Source organism: Marmota flaviventris, chromosome 16 (genome assembly GCF_047511675.1).
Source record: "Marmota flaviventris isolate mMarFla1 chromosome 16, mMarFla1.hap1, whole genome shotgun sequence".
In the NCBI taxonomy this organism is placed as follows: domain Eukaryota; kingdom Metazoa; phylum Chordata; class Mammalia; order Rodentia; family Sciuridae; genus Marmota; species Marmota flaviventris.
In genome coordinates this window covers 70360558-70381243 of record NC_092513.1, presented here as the reverse complement: position 1 = coordinate 70381243, position 20686 = coordinate 70360558, and the positions used below count along the sequence as shown (strand labels likewise).

At 51.6% G+C, this 20686-nt stretch overlaps 1 protein-coding gene across 4 annotated transcripts in view; it reads left to right on the top strand.

The window, feature by feature from the left end:
• Ptch1 (patched 1) overlaps nt 1-19714 on the top strand; it is a 58773-nt gene extending 39059 nt beyond the window's left edge. For all 4 annotated transcript variants that reach the window (XM_027955826.2, XM_071602514.1, XM_071602512.1 and 1 more), the window contains 9 exons: nt 1249-1391; nt 3441-3624; nt 5079-5359; nt 7647-7784; nt 10630-10772; nt 13838-13937; nt 14426-14680; nt 15726-16281; nt 16885-19714. In XM_027955826.2, the coding sequence (XP_027811627.1) occupies nt 1249-1391; nt 3441-3624; nt 5079-5359; nt 7647-7784; nt 10630-10772; nt 13838-13937; nt 14426-14680; nt 15726-16280 (1799 nt within the window). In that variant the 3' untranslated portion in view covers nt 16281; nt 16885-19714. The remainder of the gene's footprint in view (nt 1-1248; nt 1392-3440; nt 3625-5078; nt 5360-7646; nt 7785-10629; nt 10773-13837; nt 13938-14425; nt 14681-15725; nt 16282-16884) is intronic.
• The last annotated feature ends 972 nt before the right edge of the window (nt 19715-20686 follow it).

Sequence of the window (20686 nt, the reverse complement as noted above, 5' to 3'; positions counted from 1 at the left end):
ATAACAGGGCCTCCTTTCCCTGCGCAGCCCCCCATCCTCATCCCCAAATTGTTCAAATAAAAACGGTGCATAGAGCAGGTCAGGAAGAGGGTTTGGTTTTTCAAAACAGAGGAAAAGGAATCTATAAACCACCCCCCAAACTTCAAACCCCAAGAGCACAACCATTCCAAGCACTCACATAACCAGATTTCTTTTTTTTTGGTCTTTGAAGCCACCCAAGGCGTGTCCTGAAATGAAGTAAACCCTCTGCCTGCTCCCCATCTCCGCCTAACCCATGCACTAGGGCTTGTTCAAAAGCCGAGGTTTCCTGAGCTGTGGGGCCTGGCTCTACTTGGGAGGTCACTGGGGAGGAGCTTGTATGCCAGCCAACGCTCAGACCCTAAGGCCGGGTCACCAGGGCCCTGTTTTCTCTTCCAACACGCTTATCTTTTTACAGCTGTAGCCAAACCGTCAGGTCTGCAATGATGGTTTTGATTATGGAGGCCAAGCCCAGCTGTGTGTGGTGGCTGGTGGGCTCACCCATCCCCCAAGCCCAGAGAGCTCTCTCCTTCCCCTCCCCTCGGGCTTGCGGTTTGTCATCTGTTCTCACAGAGCCTCCTTGTACTGGCCTGTGGCTTCCTGTTCTCAATCTGATCCAAATTTACCCTGTGAGGTATTTCCCTGTGCGCTGGAGACCCCTCCCTTCCCCGTCCCCCACACCCCTTCGGAAGGAAGGGTGGCAGAGAGGAAGAGCGTTGGGGAGGGAATAGGTGTTGGCTGTGATCTTTACACAACCTGGCAGCGGATCCCACAGCTTGTATTAGCTCCACGAGTCGAACAGATGGATCGAATTGACAGTCCTGTCCACTCACCCTGGGCTCCAGGAGCCGCTGAGTTGCTGTTTGAGGCGGGGACTTGCATGTGTTTTTACCCCTCTGCGTAGAATTTCTGGTTGCATTGAAGAACCCTGGCTCGCCTCCAGCTAATGAGCCCCGTGTCTTTCTCTCTTGCTTTCTCAGATAGTCATGGGGGAGAAGAAGCAGAGTTATGTTTTTCTAAAGGTACAACGTGTGTTTTCTCCCCCCCCTTCTGACCAATGAATGAGCTAAGCCACCTGCTGTCCATTCATGAACACCCAGTAGTCTGAGCGGAAGTAGAAGGCAGACTGTGGAGTCCCCCGTCCTGCTGGCTGTCCTTGGCCCACCCCCTTGGGACCAGGGGGCTTCTGGCTAAGAGTTGTAATGCATTCCACACATTTGCCTTTTCTAGGACTTCAGGATGCATTCGACAGTGACTGGGAAACTGGGAAAATCATGCCAAACAATTACAAAAACGGATCAGACGATGGGGTCCTGGCCTACAAGCTCCTCGTGCAGACCGGCAGCCGCGATAAGCCCGTGGACGTCAGTCAGGTACTCCGGCCCTCAGGTCCTCCCAGGGAGTCTCTGCAGGCATGGCTCAGCGGAGCTCTGGGGCAGCTACCATAGGGAAGATGGGTTGGTAGTCCATGGTCCCAGCCTGTGCCCTCTGGGGACCTGAGGCGTAAGGACCGGCAGGAAGCATCTCGAGTGGGCTCTGATTCTTACCTCATCCCACCAGCTCAATGTGTGACCCCCGGCAGGTCAGGGAATCTCATTTTCCTCCTCTGTCAGGTGGGAACAGGTGTTGACCCCCAGCACAGTTATAATTGGCAAAATAAAGAGCAGGAGACAGTGCAGGTTAGAAGTGCTGGGTCACGTGTCCTTCCCCCTTCTAGTACCTGTGACCACGGGGGTCTTGATGGTATTCAGACCTGGACACATGGGTTTGTTGGGTAGCAGTCATTGCAATGAGCAGAATTCGGGTTGGCTGGATGGCTTAGAGGATTGGAGAGGGTTGCTGGAAGGACTGGAGGATTTCTGATACCTAATTCATTCGGGTCACCCGCACCCACGCCCTGGACACTGAGCACAGACTGATGGCGGCCTCCAGAGGGCAGCTCCTCGGGATCCGCGTGGACTTGCCACTGTGGTTGCTGCCCTCCCCTCGTGTGAGCTGCTGCTCGTCCCAGTGCATTTGCATCCTCTTGGTGACTCTTGGGTCCCAGCACATCCCTTCTGACTCCTCAGGCGTGCACTGGAGTGTGTCCAGGTGGGTCAGGACCACTCCTGCCATCCGCAGAGCCTCTTCCCTCTGCTCTTTGGAGTTTGCTGGCTTCACCTTGAGGCAGAAAGCGTCATGCTAATGATCTTAGCAGCTCTGTTTATTGTCTCTCCTTTTCTACTGGCATGAAAGGTGACAGATTTACAAAGTACATTGTTCAGAGTTATTATGGAGTGTGAAAGTCGGCGCTCTAGAGCAGCGTGCAGCGAGCTGTCAGGCTTGACAAGGGTGTGGGCAGAGGAGCCTGCCCGAGGGACAATAGCAGGGACGTGCCCAGGGAGCTGGGGTGGAGCTAGGGACCAAGACACCGTGGGACAAATGTGGCGGGGCCAGGCCTCCAGATATCACTTCCTCTGCCTGGGAGGGAGGAAAGCATGCCTCGGGCAGGGCGGCCAGGAGCTGCGCTGTGTAATTCCAGAGACGGTTTGAAGACATGCAGTTGTTACGTATCCTGTGGATTAATTGAATCCAGATCCCCGAAGTCTAGTTCTCTCCCTCTCCTCCACACTCTCTCCCTTCCCTCTTTCTCTAGGAACTACTGTCACTGGGGTTTTTTCATTTTGTTAAAAAAGACCAAAAGTATTGGAACGAGGCCTGAAATCTAAAATAAACAGGAAAAAAAATTTTTTTTCACTGTTTCTAACACACACACACACACACACACGTCTTGCAGCACCTTGACCTGAGCAGAGCCGGCAAGATCCACTGTAGAGGGAGCGACTTGGCTGGGCCCAGGGATCTGGCTCACTTAGGTCTGACCACGTCTCAGAAATAAGATTAGCGAGAAGGCCGCAGCTCTATGTCAGGTCTTCCACTCCCTGGTGACGGGCATTTTTTTGCATACGTGGGTCATAGGAGGCTAGTGTTAGCAAAATTTATACAGATGTTGTTTTATTTTTATAGCTCTCCTCCATTTACTGGGTGGCATTTCCTTCAGTGTTAACAGCAGAGGTTAACTGCACACAGACGTGCTTGGGGATCCTTGCCAGGGTTCCCCCCCTTCCCCTCCTATAAATATGTTTCTCCAGATTGTTCATTCCCCGCCTTGGCTGCAGACAGCCTTTTAGCATTCAGATTTAATTGGTTCAGCCGGTTCCTGAGCCATCTGCAGGACCGTGTGTGTTATAAACAACCGAGGATTGCCTTCTCCAGTAAGTGGGTTTGGAGAGAAACCCACATGCTCCCGTGGGACCCGCACACCTTCTCTCCTTGGGTGCCATGTTCTTTGTTGGAAATGCACTGTGGCGCCCCGCGGGTTTCCGGGCAGGAGCGCGTCCACCCCGCACCCGTCTCTGAAGGCCTCTGTTCTTGTCTTGCAGTTGCCCACGCAGCGCCTGGTGGATGCGGACGGCATCATCAACCCCAGCGCTTTCTACATCTACCTGACCGCATGGGTCAGCAATGACCCCGTGGCCTACGCCGCCTCCCAGGCCAACATCCGGCCTCACCGACCTGAGTGGGTCCACGACAAAGCCGACTACATGCCAGAAACACGGTTGAGAAGTAAGTAGCACGCTGTCCGCGGGGCCTGGGAGCTCACGGAGGCGCCTCGCCCCGTTCCCCAAAGCTCGGCAGCAGCCCCCTCGGTTGACACTACCCAGGGTTCAAAAGTGTAAATAGAACAATATATTTCTTATAGTTTAAAACTCTGGGAGACGGATGAGGATGTGTAATGGGATACAACCCACGCTCGCTCACGCTGGGAAACGAGTCTCTAATCTCCTTTTGTAGCTTAACTCTCAGACACTCCTCAGGCTTTGGTCTTGAGTGCCAGCTGTTCCCGTGAACGTCAGGGACGCCTCCAGGTTGAGTGTTATTTTACTATTGCAGAGTTTTATCGCCGGGGATTATATGTTTATCTTAACTTTGTCAACTCTGGTGTTGAAGGGATTTTTGGCACGTTGGGTCATTCCTATAAGCCACCAAGCACCTGTGCTCTGTCAAAGCTGTTTAAACCAGAGCGGAGAAGTGTATACAACAGTGTCCTCTTCCTTTCACCTCTCAGCCCAGAGTTTGAAAGGTGGTTCTGGTGGATTCAATTTGCATTTACGTTAGAGATATTAGTAGCAGTGTGCGCTTCGGATATCGGGCCAAGAGAGGACGTGAGAAAGAAGACGAGTCCTCTGCTCGCAGGGCCGGGAAGCCAGCGGGTTGTGCTTCCCTGTATCTAAACCCCAGAGTCTTGTGGCAAGCAGCCAAGGCTTGTCTTAATGAAAATTTATAGTTGAGATTATAATAGGGCAAATCATGTTCAGCAAGTCAGCTGAATGACCCCAGAGGGTCTGCAGTGCACAGCGGCAGGAACCAAAGGCTTGTTGCAAGAGGGTTTCTTCCCGGTCGCCCAAGGCTTAGCATTGCATTAGCAAAGATGCAAGGGAGGTGTAAGTTGGTGGGATTGCTAAAGGGTAAGAAAGCAGAGCATTTTTCTCAGCAAAGCATGACCCTGGAATCATTTTGTGCTCATAGCAATCGAGGAAACCAGTCTGTACTTGGTGACTTCACGAGTGTCAGTATGACAAAAAGCATTCCCAAAATTGAAGTCCTGAGGTGTTGGGCCCTTCACAAACAGTGATCGAGTGCTTCCGGAAGATTGGAATGGAGGGCTGAAAAATGCTCATATCATGGGCTGCTTGCCCATCCTACCCGCCAAAAAAAACAAAGAAGGTTAATTATTGGTTAAAAAGCATCTCCATGATGGAGCATTTGCCTAGCATGCAAGAGGCGTTGGGTATAGTCCCCAGCACTGCAAAAAAGGAAAAAAATTTAAAAAAAAATTTTTTAAACCAAATATGAGCATTATAAAGAGCCCAAGATAAATGTTGTTTCTCCTTTATGTTAAAAAGAGGGGCTGTGAGCATGGTTTTCTGCAAAGCTCCTCTCTCCTTGTGTCACGTCTATGCAGTGGCACGGCAGGCACTTCACCACGGCCCTTTCTCACCAGCGCCCTCTCTCTCCAGTCCCCGCTGCAGAGCCCATCGAATACGCCCAGTTTCCTTTCTACCTCAACGGCTTGCGAGACACCTCAGACTTTGTGGAAGCCATTGAAAAAGTGAGAACCATCTGCAACAACTTCACGAGCCTGGGGCTCGCCAGCTACCCCAACGGCTACCCCTTCCTCTTCTGGGAGCAGTACATCAGCCTGCGTCACTGGCTGCTGCTGGCCATCAGCGTGGTACTGGCCTGCACGTTCTTCGTGTGCGCGGTCTTCCTGCTGAACCCCTGGACAGCTGGGATCATTGTGAGTTCATTACAAGGGTCTTTGTGGCTGTCAAATTCCTTTCCTCATAGCTCGTTCTGCAGCCGGGAAGTTGTGTTTATGTCTAGCCCTTTGGAGGTGGGGTATCGATTGCATCATCCAGAATATATTTATTCTACTCTAGGTGGCGAGGCTCATGGTAGAGGTACAGCCTCTAATGGCCGTAATCTTGTGTCCCCTGCATTGCAGCCTGAAAACGTGGCCATACGAGATGGGGGACTTTGTAAGCACCTTTGGTTTCAGCTCTGAGCATTTGTGAAGTAGAAATTTTTCTTTCTTCTTAATTCTACCAGTGTCATTTTGTGACCCCCAACTTAAAGGTGCACAGAAGTTCCTCCTCTGTGTTTGACATGAAAGGGAGACATAACGAGGTCAGGGCCACGGTTCGAGCAAGGGAAGAAGCCTTTTGAATGTTTTAGCTCCCAGGGAAGTGATCATCACCACTGCTACCCTGTTTTTAGGACAGCCATTCTCCAAAGTACTTTCTGATTTGAAGTGAGTTTCATGTAGAGTCCAATAAAATCATGGCAGCCTTTAAATTCCATGGAGTGTAGTAGAACCTTTAAAATGCCAAAATTATGGAAACAGAGACCAGGTTTTGTTTCTGCACAAGTTTGGGCAGCAGCAGGTACATTAAAAGGTAAATGTTTAGTCTGCAGATGTTTTCACAGTACTCAGGCCATGGACGTTGTCCATCTTCCATTATTCTTCCCCGACCTTCCCCTCTGCCCGCCACCCCACCCGCAAGAAGAATGAGCCTGCCTTCCCCCCTCTGCCCTCTGTATACAGGGAGAGTTTTACTTGTATTTTCTTCCCCTTGGCCCAAGAAACTCCAGCACCTGCCTCGCGGCTCTTTCCATTCCCCCCCACACACACATTTTTACAAGAGAGATAAAAGGCTGCTAGAAGCCGCTCCTTTGGACTCCAGGGTCTGCTTGTCCGCCCCAGTTGCTCCTCATCTCTTCAAAGTGCAGCGACCCCGCGACATGACCCACACCCGCCGCTGCCGGCTTCCCCCTGACCTAGGCCAAGGCATCTTCACTTAGCCTGTGCACCCTCCAACCAAGCCAGACTGCTTTGACCCTCCAGGATTTTTTATTCCTTCATCCCATGAGCTCCCTTTAGGATGGAGGGAGAGGCATCTCAAAACTCACTGTTTCAACTCAGTCACTCAGAAGTGTCACCTGTGACATTCCAGACCTAACAACACATAGAAGGTTCTTGTCTCTTTCACACAGGGGGATGATAGAAAGAGAAGCCATGGCTGTAGGATATGGGGGGAGTGGCCGAAAGATGACGACGGATGGCTTCCATGCTTAAGATCAAAGCAGAAAGCTGGGCGCAGTGGCCTGCAATCCCAGCAGCTTGGGAGGCTGAGGCAGGAGCATCCCAAGTTCAAAGCCAACCTCAGCAACTCAGTGAGGCCCTAAACAACTTGGCAAGACCCTGTCTCTAAATAAATCTTTTTTAAAAGGTGGGGGGGGGTGTCTGGGATATGGCTCAGTTTTTAAGTGCCCCTGGATTCTATCCCTGGTACTAAAAAACAAATCAAATCAGAAGAAAAGACCTTGTTGTAAACTACAGTCATTACCTGGGGATGATTCCAGAACCCCGCCCCCAGACACCCAAATCCATTGATACCTATATGTCTTATAAAATGGCATATTACTTACACAGAACCTTTATGCACTTTCTGTAAGCCTTAGATCACGTTTAGATGACATCTAGTACCTAATACAAGGTAAATGCTGACTGTAGTTATTACAGTGTCTTACTTAGGGTGTAAGGACAAGGAGAAACCTCTGTGCCTGCTCAGTACAGGTGCAGGGTTTTCCCCACAGAGTATTTTCAATCCATGATCATTCAAATCCACAGATGAGGAAGACCAGAAACAGAGGGCCAATATATGTAAAAGGTGCAGCTATAATTCTTCACAGATGGCTCTAGTGGAGTCGTTTTGATGGTTTTTTGCCTTACACGACAGTACGACAGCTATATTGGAAAAGCAACTTGCATGACCATACTGAACGGGGCCGATTATGCTCCTCCTTACAAAGGGACTGTTCCAGGATTTCCCTTCCCAGGAGAGCAGAGTGATAGGGAGGACCTTGTCCAAGGTCACAGCAAGTCAGTCCTTTGATGGCATGTGGCCACAGGCGTCTTCCTGCTCTTGCAGAGAAGTGAGGTCACCTCAGTTCTGCGCCCTCCCTGTTGGACACCTGTGTGTGCTGTGCCCCACCCTAATCACTCGCTGTTTGCCTTCTCCAAGGTGATGGTCCTGGCTTTGATGACGGTGGAGCTCTTCGGCATGATGGGCCTCATCGGAATCAAGCTGAGCGCTGTGCCCGTGGTCATCTTGATCGCCTCCGTCGGCATCGGGGTGGAGTTCACCGTTCACGTGGCTTTGGTAAGGGAGAAAGTTTAAGCAACAATTTGATGAAAGGGATTGTTTCCTCCAGCCCCTTTACTGGCCAAGTGGGGTCCTTTATGTTTCCCCCTGCATCTCATGACAGGCTCAGGGCTGAAACGTTGGAGCCCTTTCCCTCTGGGGGAGTCTGAGGACAAGGGCACCGCAAGGGACTTGAGCCCTGAGCTGAGGGATGTGTCTACACTGGCATCAGAGCCAGCCCCACGGAGTCTGCTCTTTTGATGTGGTCGACTGTCATAGGTATCACCTTGGGTCTAGGAGCTGCCAGTTTTGTTCCCAGGACGGAGTATGTGTGCAAGTGTGTGCGTGGGCATGCCGGCACCCAATTTTAAAACAGTCATAAAGTGGAGATGAAACAAGACCACACCAGCCGCTTGGTGGGGACCGCCTGATGGAAGGCGAGATGAGCTGGCGCCCAGGGAGCCACCCTCGACCTGTGAGCAGAGGCCCCGGTGCCCCACACTCGGGCGCTGGCTCTTCTACCCATGTCCACCCCGCTCCCCGACCCTTAGCCTTTAAATCCATGACGGCAGGAAGTAAGAGAACCAGCCTTGATGTCAACAGGAAATCCCGCCCCCATGCGTCCGATGCTTGTGAATGTTTTGTTGGAGGAAATCAAATTTTAGAGAGGTCTTCGGTTTGGTTCAAGAGACAAGCCCATGGTGTAGACAGGTCAGAGAACCGTTCAGAAGGCTCTTAGCAGCATGCAGACGTGATGAGAGCCTGGGCCTCTGGTGCTGTTGGTGGGCATTCACTGAGTGAGGACGTAGGCTTGGAACGTCCCAGCCAGGAAGCCTAGCGCTGGACTTGGACCACGTCACTTCTCGCTTTGCTTTTGCAGTTCTGTGGCAGGCGTCCCGTGGCACCGTGGCCACAGCCTATGCATGTCCACACAAAGTCTCCCACCTGTGCCATCTCTGGTCTTTCAAGGCATTTATTATGCAGCCCAGAGATTATAAACTTTGATATTTAAAAGGAATGTTTGGTTGAAATTATTGATTAAAAGCTCTTAATATAAAAATGATATTCTCTGAATTTGGAGCCTACTTAAATTCCATTTTTTCATGGAGCTTGGAGGAAAGAGAGTTTTTTTTTGGGGGGGGAGGGTACCGGGGATTGAACTCGGGGGCACTCGACCACTGAGCCACATCCCCAGCCCTATTTTGTGTTTTCTTTAGAGATAGGGTCTCACTGAGTTGCTTAGCGCCTCGCTTTTTGCTGCGGCTGGCTTTGAACTTGCCATCCTCCTGCCTCAGCCTCCAGAGCCACTGGGATTACAGGCCTGTGCCACAGTGCCCAGCTTTTTTCTTTTTTTTTAAATGATAGTCTGCCAGCCCAGAATTTAGAAAACACGTAATTCTAATCCCTTTTCTTTCAAAAAGGAGAAACATTTGCACACGAGTTACAGATCGACATGTAATTCGTTTATTCTGCTGGGAATGAAAGACCCGGCCTTTGAGCTAGCATTGCAAACAGGAGTGCTAGAAAAATCAGAACTGATTTTTATCCTGGAAATGCAAACTGCAGGCTTCAAACTGTTTTGCTCCTCCTCAAAAGCCTATCCAAGAGCACTGTCTACAGGCAGGACACGGTGTTCTTATACGTGAAACTGTTTAGACAGTTACTGTTCTTACAAGGTTTATAACATGACAGAATAGACTTAACAAAGATGCTTCTTCCCCGAGAGTCCTGAAAGAAGTAGGCGGTTCCTGTCACTTTGCTGCATTTCACTATAAGCCATGGGAGACACATGGCAATGGTGTCATGGTCCAGATATGGCACAGAGCAAAAGGACTCCAACCCCCTTTCCTCCCAAGAGCAGAAGGCAGCTGTGTTGACCCCACTGTCTTTCCCAACTCTGGAAAGAGTAGAACCCATTTTAGGGAAAATAAGACTCATAGAATGAGTGTGTATACTTGTGTTTCTTCATCTGTAAGAAAAATGACTCTCCTTGTCCTTGCACAGGGCATTTGAGTGATGGGGATGCCCCACAGGGTTCCCGGCCCTCTCTGAGCTCTCTTTTGGAACATCCCAGAGCAGCCCAAACCATTGAGCAGAGAGAAAACTTGTCCCAGGCACAGGGCTCCCTGCTGGGGTCCCGCTGTGGGAGCAGGCAGGGAAGAATAATCCCTGAGTCACATTCAGAGGGTCCTAGGTCATGTTCCCCAACCACCTGATTAACATCACACCTCCTCTACCCAGTCCCACTTGGTACAGGTCAAGCAGTCCTGACCTGAAGAAGGCGGCAGGGACGTGTCCCTGTACACAGGGGCAGGCTCGGGCCAACTGGAGGTCTGGTCCCTCTTTGTCATGCCTTTGTGGTGCTCATTTTGAAACAGTGACAGTTCTTCTCTTGGCATGATCACGAGAGGACATGTATTCAGCACCCAGTTGCCTGTGACACTGAGCTGAGCCCTTGGGGAAGCAAGATCTTGACCATCTAGAACATCCTCCAGAACACTGGTGCTTTCAAACTGGAGGCCTCCGTGTGAGCTGTGAGCTTCTTCAGGGGGACAAACACTTACAGACGAGGGGCAGTGAAAGAAAACGTTCCCACACATTTTGGTGTAGTTTTGGTTTGGTTTGGTTCAAGATTTACATGGACGCGAACGTGCCCTGGGCCGGAACCAGGACATTGTAGTGTGAGCGTAGATCAAGGCTAGGCTTGAGCCACCCTGGTTAAACATTCCTGGAGCTAAACAGTAAACTCTGAGGAGTGAGTGTCAGGGATGGCCAAAGGCAGCTCACAGCATTTCAGACAAAGCAAAGCATTTGCCACCTGTGGACTGGGGACCTGACCCTCTGAACGCTTCTCATCCCACAGGCCTTTCTGACAGCGATTGGCGATAAGAACCGCAGGGCCGTGCTTGCCCTGGAGCACATGTTCGCGCCCGTTCTGGATGGTGCCGTGTCCACTCTGCTCGGAGTCCTGATGCTTGCAGGGTCTGAGTTTGATTTCATCGTCAGGTAAGGGAGAGTGTGAGTGGAGCCTCACCTTGAAAACCACCAGGCTTAGCTCTGTGCTGTTCGTTGCCCTGTCTTCCTGCACCTGGGGGCTGCAGCATCTGCGCCGGGGCCCAGCCGCCTTGATGGTGAAGGGTGTAAAGACAAGCTCTCTTCTGGAGCCCGTGGGAGGGGAGGGGCCTAGCAGCAGGGGCAGCTCCAGGTTGAGGCTGTTTGCACAGGTGACCAAGGTTCCCATTAATTAACCACATTTAACTTACTTCATCTCCTTCAAAACTGTTGAAAGGAAAACCAACAGATACTTAGAATGGTCATCCAGACTTTGTTCTTTTAAGAGGTGAAGATAATGTGCCCAGATCTCATATACACATCTCCACTGAGCTTTAGGAAGCAGTGAGCATGTGACTTTGGTGTCACCCTGTGGACATCCAAGCCTGGTTTGAGTGCTTCTCTTGGGGTCTGGAGGCAGGCTTTTTCTTTCTGGTTGACTGAAGTATGAATGTGACATGAAAGTAGAGCGAGTTTTCCCTCTGAGAGGAACTAGACATCTGCAGGGAAAGAGGCTCTGTTCTCGAGATAGCGAGAGCGCCATTGCAGCTTGGTGAGGTGGCTTCTCTTGGGTCTAACACAACCACAGTGTCAGGTAGCAAAGCCAGGAGAACAGAGGTGCAGAACAAGGACCGTGACATAAACCCAATATGAGAACCGACTGGCTCGGGTGCCTCAGTCTGCAGAGGGAAGCAGATCTGGCCTCCGTGTGCTCACGTGTGTGTGTGGTGGGGGGGGGGGGTAACAAGGAGTTTCAGCTAAAGCCCACCTGGAATGAGCCACTGTTTGCTCACTCTGGTTTCACACTGGAGTGAGCAGAGTGGCAAGAGCTGTTTCCGTGTAGACCAGCACTTTTCTGGAACCATAAGTACACTTCTAAGTCATCTGAGGTTCTTGAAATGCCAACGAGATCTTTGGGGGCAGGGAAGGGTGGAATCTGCATTCCCGGCCAGCTCCCAGGCAAGGCCCATGCGCGCCGGCCTTCTCAACACAGCCTCGGCAAGCCAATTAGCAAATGTGTGTTTGCCAATACCAACTAGATAGTTGCCTAACTTAGATAAAGGTTTGGGCCTGTTTTGTTTTAAGCAGTTAATTTGACTTTGACTTTCATTTCTTCAGTATACATTTACTCAGACATTAGCATTGTCTCTTTAAGGTCTAAAAGCCCCGTGCCAAATAGTTTCTTTTGCATAATTACTTTCTCATTGAGCACAAATGCAATGAAAACCCCCAAGTGCCATTTTGCCTAAGTGAGCGCACCACGGGCCCCACCCACAGCCTTCTGTGTGGCTTAGGCCTTGGAGGAGAGAGAGAACAATTCCCAGGTGGTTCAAGACACGGAGGAGCAGGGAGATGTGCAGAGTACAGTGGGGTCCTGTGAGCATCACAGTCAGCCAGGGTGCTAAGTGAGCCCCAGGAAGGAACCAACCCTGAAACAGAGCACCCGGGAGTGGGGTTGGGGGGGACCTAAAGGGTGGAATCCCAGGGGCTGCTTGTTCCCCGTCCAGAGACCTCCGGATTCCTGTTTCAAACACTTAAGAGGGCTTCCCATTTCCCATCACAGGATGGATTAGCCTGATAGAGCCCTCTCTGAGGTCGAATAAGTGAGCAGACATTGTATACATGAAGCCGTCAGGAATCTAATTGGTCCGTTTATGCTACAGCTAAATGGATGGGATGTAAATGTCTTAATGCCCGCTGCTGATATCTGCCTCCGCCTAACGTCCCGCAGTTTACATTAGAGCGAGGCATGGGCGGCTCGGCCTCTTACTAATGCAGCTCAGAGGTTTCTCGTGTTTACAATAGCTGTGAGGTATTTGTATTTTTATAGGGATCCTCTCCCCTTTCATCTAGTTTTGAAACACGCATCGGCATGGCAGAGTTGGGGGTCCTGTCCCGTTTTATGATCCAGCGGACCATTAACAGCTCCATACCTTGCCCTCCCTCTGCCCAGAACATCCTGACCCACTCTCCCCCACCCCCAGCCCACTTCCATCAAAGCCCTAGAAATCATTAGTTCCAGAAACGCATCCTTGCTGGAGTGGGCGCCCTCGGGCTGTGCCCAGCGCCCGTCCTGCCTCAGAGCCTTTCCTGCTGGCGGGTCCACCTGGGTGCGGCGGAGGACCCCAGACCTTAGCCCTCAACGGTGGGAAAGCAGAACTGCTTGTGCGTGCTCCTCTTCAGCCATGGTGCTGTGGCCTTTATGTTTGCATTGGCTGACGCAAAACAAGAGTATTCAGAGATGCTAAATTGTCCAACAAAAGGTTGGCCGGCAGCGCAGCCCCGCCATTGTGGAGCGCCCTCACCCAGCACAATGCCCGCTCCCACAGAATGGGCGGCGTTTTCTTTGCGGAGAGCTGGTTCCTGTGTTCTAAAGAGGGTGCCGTTGGAGCCGTTTGGTTAAAAACTGGAACTCGCAGAATCCTAGGCAGAAAGTTCTGATTAATGAAAGCCCAGGCAAAGCCTCACCTGATCCACTGGAGACTTAATTAGAGATTCTGCCGTAAGAGGCAGAAGCATTTCACAGTGGATTAGCCGCCTGCAGCAGCGGCTGCCTCTCCTCCCGGGCCAAATTGTTTAAATTCTACACCCTTCGCTTCATTTGTTTGCTTCTGCTGGGTTTTCGCGCACAGGGCCCCTCGGCATTGTTTGTGCTTTCAGTTTGCTCAGCCATTCAGCTCACACGCCATATTTTTGTGTTTGTGTAACACATTCATAAATAACATTACATGCCTGAGATTTCAGCAAATTAACAAACTAATTTTTTTTTCCTTCCCTTCACGAACTAACACTTTGGGTTGTGGAATGTAGTCCTCAAAGTCATAAGGTAAAAAGAAAGAAAAGAAAAGAAACAAAAAACGAATCTCCTGTTGCATGTGAACTCTGGTTTTTGTAGCCGCATTTCAGCGGGGTGGGTTTGTTAATTTGGGGTGTTGGCGTGCTGCAGTGTTTGGGGACAGGAGGGGTAGCCTGACTTACCTCTGTCCTGCTGAAGGTTGCTGTTTCTCTCTGTCTTCCAGGTATTTCTTTGCAGTTCTGGCGATCCTGACCATCCTGGGTGTTCTCAATGGACTGGTTTTGCTTCCAGTTCTTTTGTCTTTCTTTGGACCATATCCCGAGGTCAGTAATTATGCCGGGCGCAGTGTCCAACCCACAGGTCACCTGAGCACGGGTCCTCTACTGTTAATTTAGATGTTTAGATACAACTGCATTTGCAGATTGTCTACCTTTTCAGTAAACATCTGATAGCAATGGCCTTTCCCCTCTTCCATTGTGATAGCTTGGGGCGGGGGTGTAGGACTGGCCTTGTTTTAAGCCAGCTGATCAGTCACACCGGCAGCTTAGGACCCTGTATAAATGAAGACCATCCACAAGGTGGATGTTGGGGCATAATGGCGGTAAAGGGTGCACATGTCACCTTTCCAGTATCAAAAACCAGAGGGCAGTTATTCCCTTGCTGCAGTTGTGGGACCTGAATGTCCTCCATGTGGCAGAGAGGTGGGTGGGTCACGGGGCAGGGGACAGACACCCGCACGATGCTTTGAGCTCTGAGACCACACAGCAGTAGACAGACAGTCACACGTTTCATGTGGAATCCCCATAAACAGGTGTCTCCTGCCCACGGCCTAGACCGGCTACCCACCCCCTCCCCTGAGCCACCCCCGAGTGTGGTCCGGTTTGCGGTGCCTCCCAGTCACACGAACAACGGGTCTGATTCCTCCGACTCGGAGTACAGCTCTCAGACCACGGTGTCCGGCCTCAGTGAGGAGCTGCGGCAGTACGAGGCCCAGCAGGGCACTGGGGGTCGTCCCCACCGAGTGATCGTGGAAGCCACAGAAAACCCAGTCTTCGCCCGTTCCACCGTAAGTTGCTGCGGGAACCCTGTCTCCGAGGCCCCAAGCTCGCTCAAGCTGCGTTCCTCGGCCCACCCTGTGCTCCCAAGGATGGCCTTGCCCCCGCCCCAGGCCCAGAGCTCAGCTTCCAGAAGCCCAGGAAGGTTCCAAGACTCGTGTTGCTCCACCAAGGCCCCCTGCCATCCTGCCAGGAAATGGGTATTCCAGTCCCAGGCCAGAGCAGCCCTTCCATGAAAGAGAGAGGGGCCAACCCAATAACCTCGATTGTCCTGCCCTCGCCCCCCGTGACGATGCCTGCTGAGCTGCAGTGTGAATCTGGTTTTGTTCAGCAGGAGCCTAAAAATAGGTACAAGCTGAAGGACTTTGAAGTTGGTCACGGTCCTTTTGATTGATGTGGCCACTGTGTTGCTCCGTGCTTTGTATAGAGACCCAGAAACCAGACTCCTAACAAGCGGACAGAGCCGCCCTGCCCGAGAGAACTTTCTGCGATGGTGGACGTGCTCTCTCCCTGCTCTCCAGCATCGTAGCCGCTGGCCACACGTGACTGAGGGACACTTGAAATGTGGCTCGTGTAACCGAGGAAATGCACTTTGCATTTCTGTTCGTTTAAACTTAAATAACCACGTGTCTCTGATGGCTACCACACCCAGCAGTGCGGGGTGGACAGTCCTGCCCACGGCCCGTGCTGTGGCCGGCAGGGCTGGACGATACTTTGCAGTTTTTAGAAGAGAGGAGCCCAGGGCCTGGCTGGACTGAGCAGGGCGGGGTGGCGGGTAGGCTGGAGGAAGCAGCTGGGACGGCCTCCTGCCGGAGCCCTGCATTTATGAGCAGCCTGCACTTGTGTCCAGCCGGCTGTGTCAGGGCAAGCCTGGAAACAGGATCCCAGAGCGCGTCCCCTGCCACATCCCAGGGGGGTGTGAAGAGTTTCCCTCCCTCATAGGCAGAAGGTCCCCATTGGCTCCCTGGGGCTGACGGTTGGGGGTCTGGAGGGAGCAGTGGCCCAACCTGGGGTTGGCACCTGCCGCCTGTGTTGACCTGTCCTCTCCCTCTGCAGGTGGTCCATCCCGAATCAAGGCATCACCCACCCTCGAACCCTCGACAGCAGCCTCACCTGGACTCGGGCTCCCTGCCCCCCGGACAGCAAAGCCAGCAGACCCGCAGGGACCCTGCCAGAGAAGGCTTGCGGCCACCCCCCTACAGACCGCGCAGAGACGCTTTTGAAATTCCTACTGAAGGGCATTCTGGCCCTAGCAATAGGGACCGCTCCGGCCCCCGGGGGGCCCGTTCTCACAACCCTCGGAACCCAGCGTCCACGGCCTTGGGCAGCTCCGTGCCCGGCTACTGCCAGCCCATCACCACTGTGACGGCTTCTGCTTCCGTGACTGTTGCTGTGCATCCCCCGCCCGTACCTGGGCCCGGGCCTGGGCGGAACCCCCGAGGGGGTCTCTGCCCAGGCTACGAGGGCTACCCCGAGACTGACCCTGGGCTGTTCGAGGACCCCCACGTGCCTTTTCACGTCCGGTGCGAGAGGAGGGACTCGAAGGTGGAAGTCATTGAGCTGCAGGACGTGGAATGTGAGGAGAGGCCCTGGGGAGGCAGCTCCAACTGAGGTGCGTGCTGCCAACACAGGTGGCTGGGCCTTGCACACTGGCCATGGGCCTGGGGTGCAGAGAAGCACCTAGAGTCTCAGGCTGTCTCTTCTGGGGGTCTCTGGCCATTGGCATATCCCGAGCTGGACCCCAGGGACCTGTCGACCCCAAGGCAAGGCACAAGTTTGTCGTCTCTGGGGAGAGAGTCCAGTTCCACCCTGGGTCCTTCCCCAAACCTGTTAAGGATGAGCACAGCTCGACAAGGGCCCTGAAGCCGCCTTCTCCCTGTTTGCCAGTGGGTATTACGGTGCCCTAGCAGGTGCTCAGTGGCCCGAGCTTAGATGGGGTCCCATCACAATGCCAAATTTTCATGGGAGGTGTGTTTAATGTCCTGATACACCCATCCTTAATCATCTGGGCAGACCGTCCTCTGTGTGCCGTGGATACCCAGCTCCATGAGCGGTCACAGAGCAAACGTCCCTGTGTTCTGCCACTGGATGAAGGAAGGATGGGGACCAGCCCCGGCCCCCTGTGCCCCTTCCCCAGCCGCTCGCTGTCCCATAACCCTCTATATGCAGCCACCTGTTACCCACCTTGACAGCCCTTTTTGGTTTTCTTTTAAAGGGTGATTAAAATCTGAAGCAAAGAGGCCAAAGATTGGACCCCCGCCCCCGCCCCTTTCCAGAACTGCCTGAAGAGAGCTGCTTGGAGTCATGGAGACGCGCCCCACCGGGAGAGCAGCTCGCCATTACTGTAACCCACTGTATTATTTTGTTAAATATTTCTATAAATATTTAAGAGGTGTACACATGTGTAATATAGAGGGAATGGTGTAAAGTAATGTGGCCTGGGGCTTCCCCGCTCCTGCCCCGCGGTGGGGGGCTTCGGGGCCCCTCCCTTTCTGTACATTGGTCTCCGTGCCACAACCAAGCTTAATTTAGTCTTAAATGTTCAGCATATGTTGCTGCTGCTTAAATATTGTATAATTTACCTGTATAATTCTATGCAAATATTGCTTATGTAATAGGATTATTTTGTAAAGGTTCCTGTTTTTAAATATTTTAAATTTGCATATCACGACCCTGTGGTAGTATGGAATGTTACTGTTAACTTTCAAACACGCTATGCGTGATAATTTTTGTTGTTGTTTAATGAGCAGATATGAAGAAAGCACGTTAATCTTGGTGGCTTCTCTAGGGGTAGTTGTATGCGGTTCTCTGTTTGGTCATGTGTGTGAACACGTGTGTGATTTCCCAATGTACTGTACTGTGATTTGGGGTTTTTTTGTCTGTTTCTAACGCTGTCTGTAATGCTTAGTGGGCTCTGCCCAGTCAGGCTGGAGGGGTCATGCTGTCGTTGTGGCTCTGTGTTGGTGGAGGGCTGGCCTTGAGCTTCGCCTCACTCTCCAGGGATGGTCCAGGAGAAGCCGGGCTCTCTTACCATCACGTTGCCCTCCAGATGCCCCACCTTGTGCTTCAGAGGGAGTAAGTGCCTTCACCTTGATCCTGGTGATGGACGCTGGCCTCAGGGTGTAGACCCAATGCTCTCCCTTGGTCAGGAGTGAGGAAGCAGGCCTCATGGTGGGTCCTTGCCGAGCCTCCATGAACTCTAGAAAAGCATGTAGCACTGTGCCCTCTCGTGATCAGCACACACCGCACATGTACACACACACACAGTCCCCCCATGGCCCTGGTACAGGTTGAAAACCTGTTGGGTTTCTTCTGCCCACAGTAAACCCAGAGGTGACACTTTGAGTCCCTATGATTTAAATTAACATTGTGATTAAGTTTACAGTCCCCCACTTTCTAAAATGGAACAGCTGGCTGGGGCTTCCTTGGTCTTCTGTAAAACTAAACAGTGAGCGTCCCATCTGGTGACAAGAGCCGGAAGTCCTGTGGGGTGGGGGCTCTCAGAGGTCCTTCTCTCCATGTCCACGTTGGGGGCAGGCTTCCTAAACCAGTCAGAACGTGGTCTCCCTCTGCTTCATGGTCACTGTCTTTTCGGTGTGACGTTTACTGAAGAGCAGGAAGGTGTGATCGCACACCTGGTAACATGGGACTGAGGGGACCTGCAGGTGTGGACGGAGGCAGGTTACCCCCTGGACGCTATTCTTGAAAGGTCTGCGTCTGTGTGAACTCCATTCTCAGGCTCAGAGGTCTGGGCTTCCTTTTGCCCCTGTAGCCAGAGACCAGCATGAGTCGGGGAAAGGGCTCCCTGCAAACCAGCACAGTCACTTGTCTCTAAGGAGAGGACCAAGTGCCCGCATGGCTGAAGCCTTAGTTACTGTGGGGGTAACTCAGTGACAGCTCCCATTATCCCCCGTTTCACATGGAAAACCTTCAGAGAAAGGCAACAGGCCCCGGGGCACAGCATCACAGTGACCTCAGACCCTGGAACTTGCCACAGAACTGTAAGGTACTAATAGGAAGCCACCAGGGCCCAGCCACCCCCTGCACTTGTGGGTGCCTGTTCGTCAGCCATGCTGTCTGACCTCCTGGCACCGGCTCTGCCAGAAAATTCCACCCCTACGCTCTGGTGCGCTTCTCCCTCCTCTCCCGATCCCGGCTTGTGTGGAGCAGGTGAACCGAGTAGCACTGGGTTTCTGTACAACATAGGACTTTCTCCAGGGGTCACACTGGCCACAGCAGGACTCAGGGCTGGCAGGAAGCGAATTTCTCTCTCTCTTTCTCTCTCTTTCTCTCTCTCCTTCTTGTCTGTCTTGTTTGTTCATTTGGATGTTTTAATTTTTTTTTAAAGAAAATCTTTGCTGATATTTATAATTTTGTATCATAAGAATGTTTTCCTACAGTGTTTGTCATGCCAGTTTATAACAAAAAAAAATGCAGGGATTTTATTTCTATTGGAAACACTATTACAGCTATGTTTTACTTTTGAACAGAATTTTTATTTGTATAGAGTGCTTACTAATGTTAAATAGTTCAGAGTATATAACATTTACATTAAGGACTCATGGTAGGTTTTAGTGTAAGGAGTTTAAAGGAAATTAATATTCAAACTGGGTCTCGTTGTCTGCCGATTTGGGGCGGAAATGAGTTTGTGTCATTTCAATTACAAAGATAAAAGTATGCCATATAATTTATTTATATGAAAATTTATTTTTGTAGTGTACATAGTAGTCATCGAGTCTTTTGACAGAAGTATATTTTTAAAGAATTTATATGTGATGAATCCAAGATGTCTGGAATTTTGCTGAGACATGAGTGGGGACACTTTTCATTGTAAATTACGGCCAGGCAAAAGAAAATGTTTTAACAGTGTTAAGAGAGTGAGGGTGAGTGGATTTTCCCGCAATCGTGACACACGTGTTAGTTATCCTTGTGACCTAGGTGGTTCTCACCTCGGAAGGTGAAAATGTACAAACTCTCTAAATATTAATGTTCAAACACTGATAGAAATTCTAACATGAATAAAAAATAATATAACTCGTTGGTTATGTCTTTGTTTAGAGAATGTTTTCTTTCCCTGAAACACTTCACCAAGCAGTCGGTGTCTGGGGCCCTCCTGGATTATGGTGGCTCCGTCTTGCTAGCCTCCTCAGATACTCATTTTTTGTTCCACGTCGTGGGGACAGTGCTGCTTTTATCCTCTGACACCAACAAAGTTGCTAAATGACCCTTCCGAAGAATCATCCCTTCTGTGTCATACCTCAGAGCAGTCCAGCTGGTAACGTGGGACTGGGGGGACCTGGTGCCGAGTATCTTCTCTGAGTGCTTATTGACAGGTTTGCATCAGAGGCAAGGTGGGGGGGATAGGGCCAGAAGTGCCTCCCACTGCCCAGCTGGACCCAGGGAATGGCCGGGAAGAACACAAGGCCCAAACTGCTCTGGCCTGTACTGAGGCTGGAGGGAGGGGCCAGCCTATAGCCCCCAGAGCTGCCTGTCATTTGTGCACAGATTGTCAGCAGATAGCCATGTCCAGTTAGGTCCCCGTGGCCATGGCTGCTCTCACGCCACGACGGCAGGACCCGGCTGCCTGGCCTCCAGACCCTCAAGTATGCACTCTGAGGCCCTGAAGAAGCAGCTTGCCAGTCCATCTTAGGGCAAGGTGGCGTAGGCCAGGCTGCTCCAGTGTGGTCCATGAATCAGCACGCCTTGGAAGCTTGCAGAAAAGCCAAAATCTCCAAGCCACCCCAGACCTACTAAATTCAGAGTCTCTGGGAGTGAGGCCCAGTCTGCGATTTAACAAGCAGTCCCAGTGGTTCTGATGCTCCAGCAGAGGCCATCCCTAAATTCCTTCCAGCCTCGCGAGGCCACGGGTCTCTAATTTGACTCAGGCTCCACGGCCAAGGCAGACCAGATTCTGGAAACAACAGAGATCCTGACTCCTCTGTGTGGTCTCTCCACAAAAACACATGTTCCTCTGTGGGAAAGAGTCGGGACCTGTGAACTCTGCGTTTGTGGCTGGG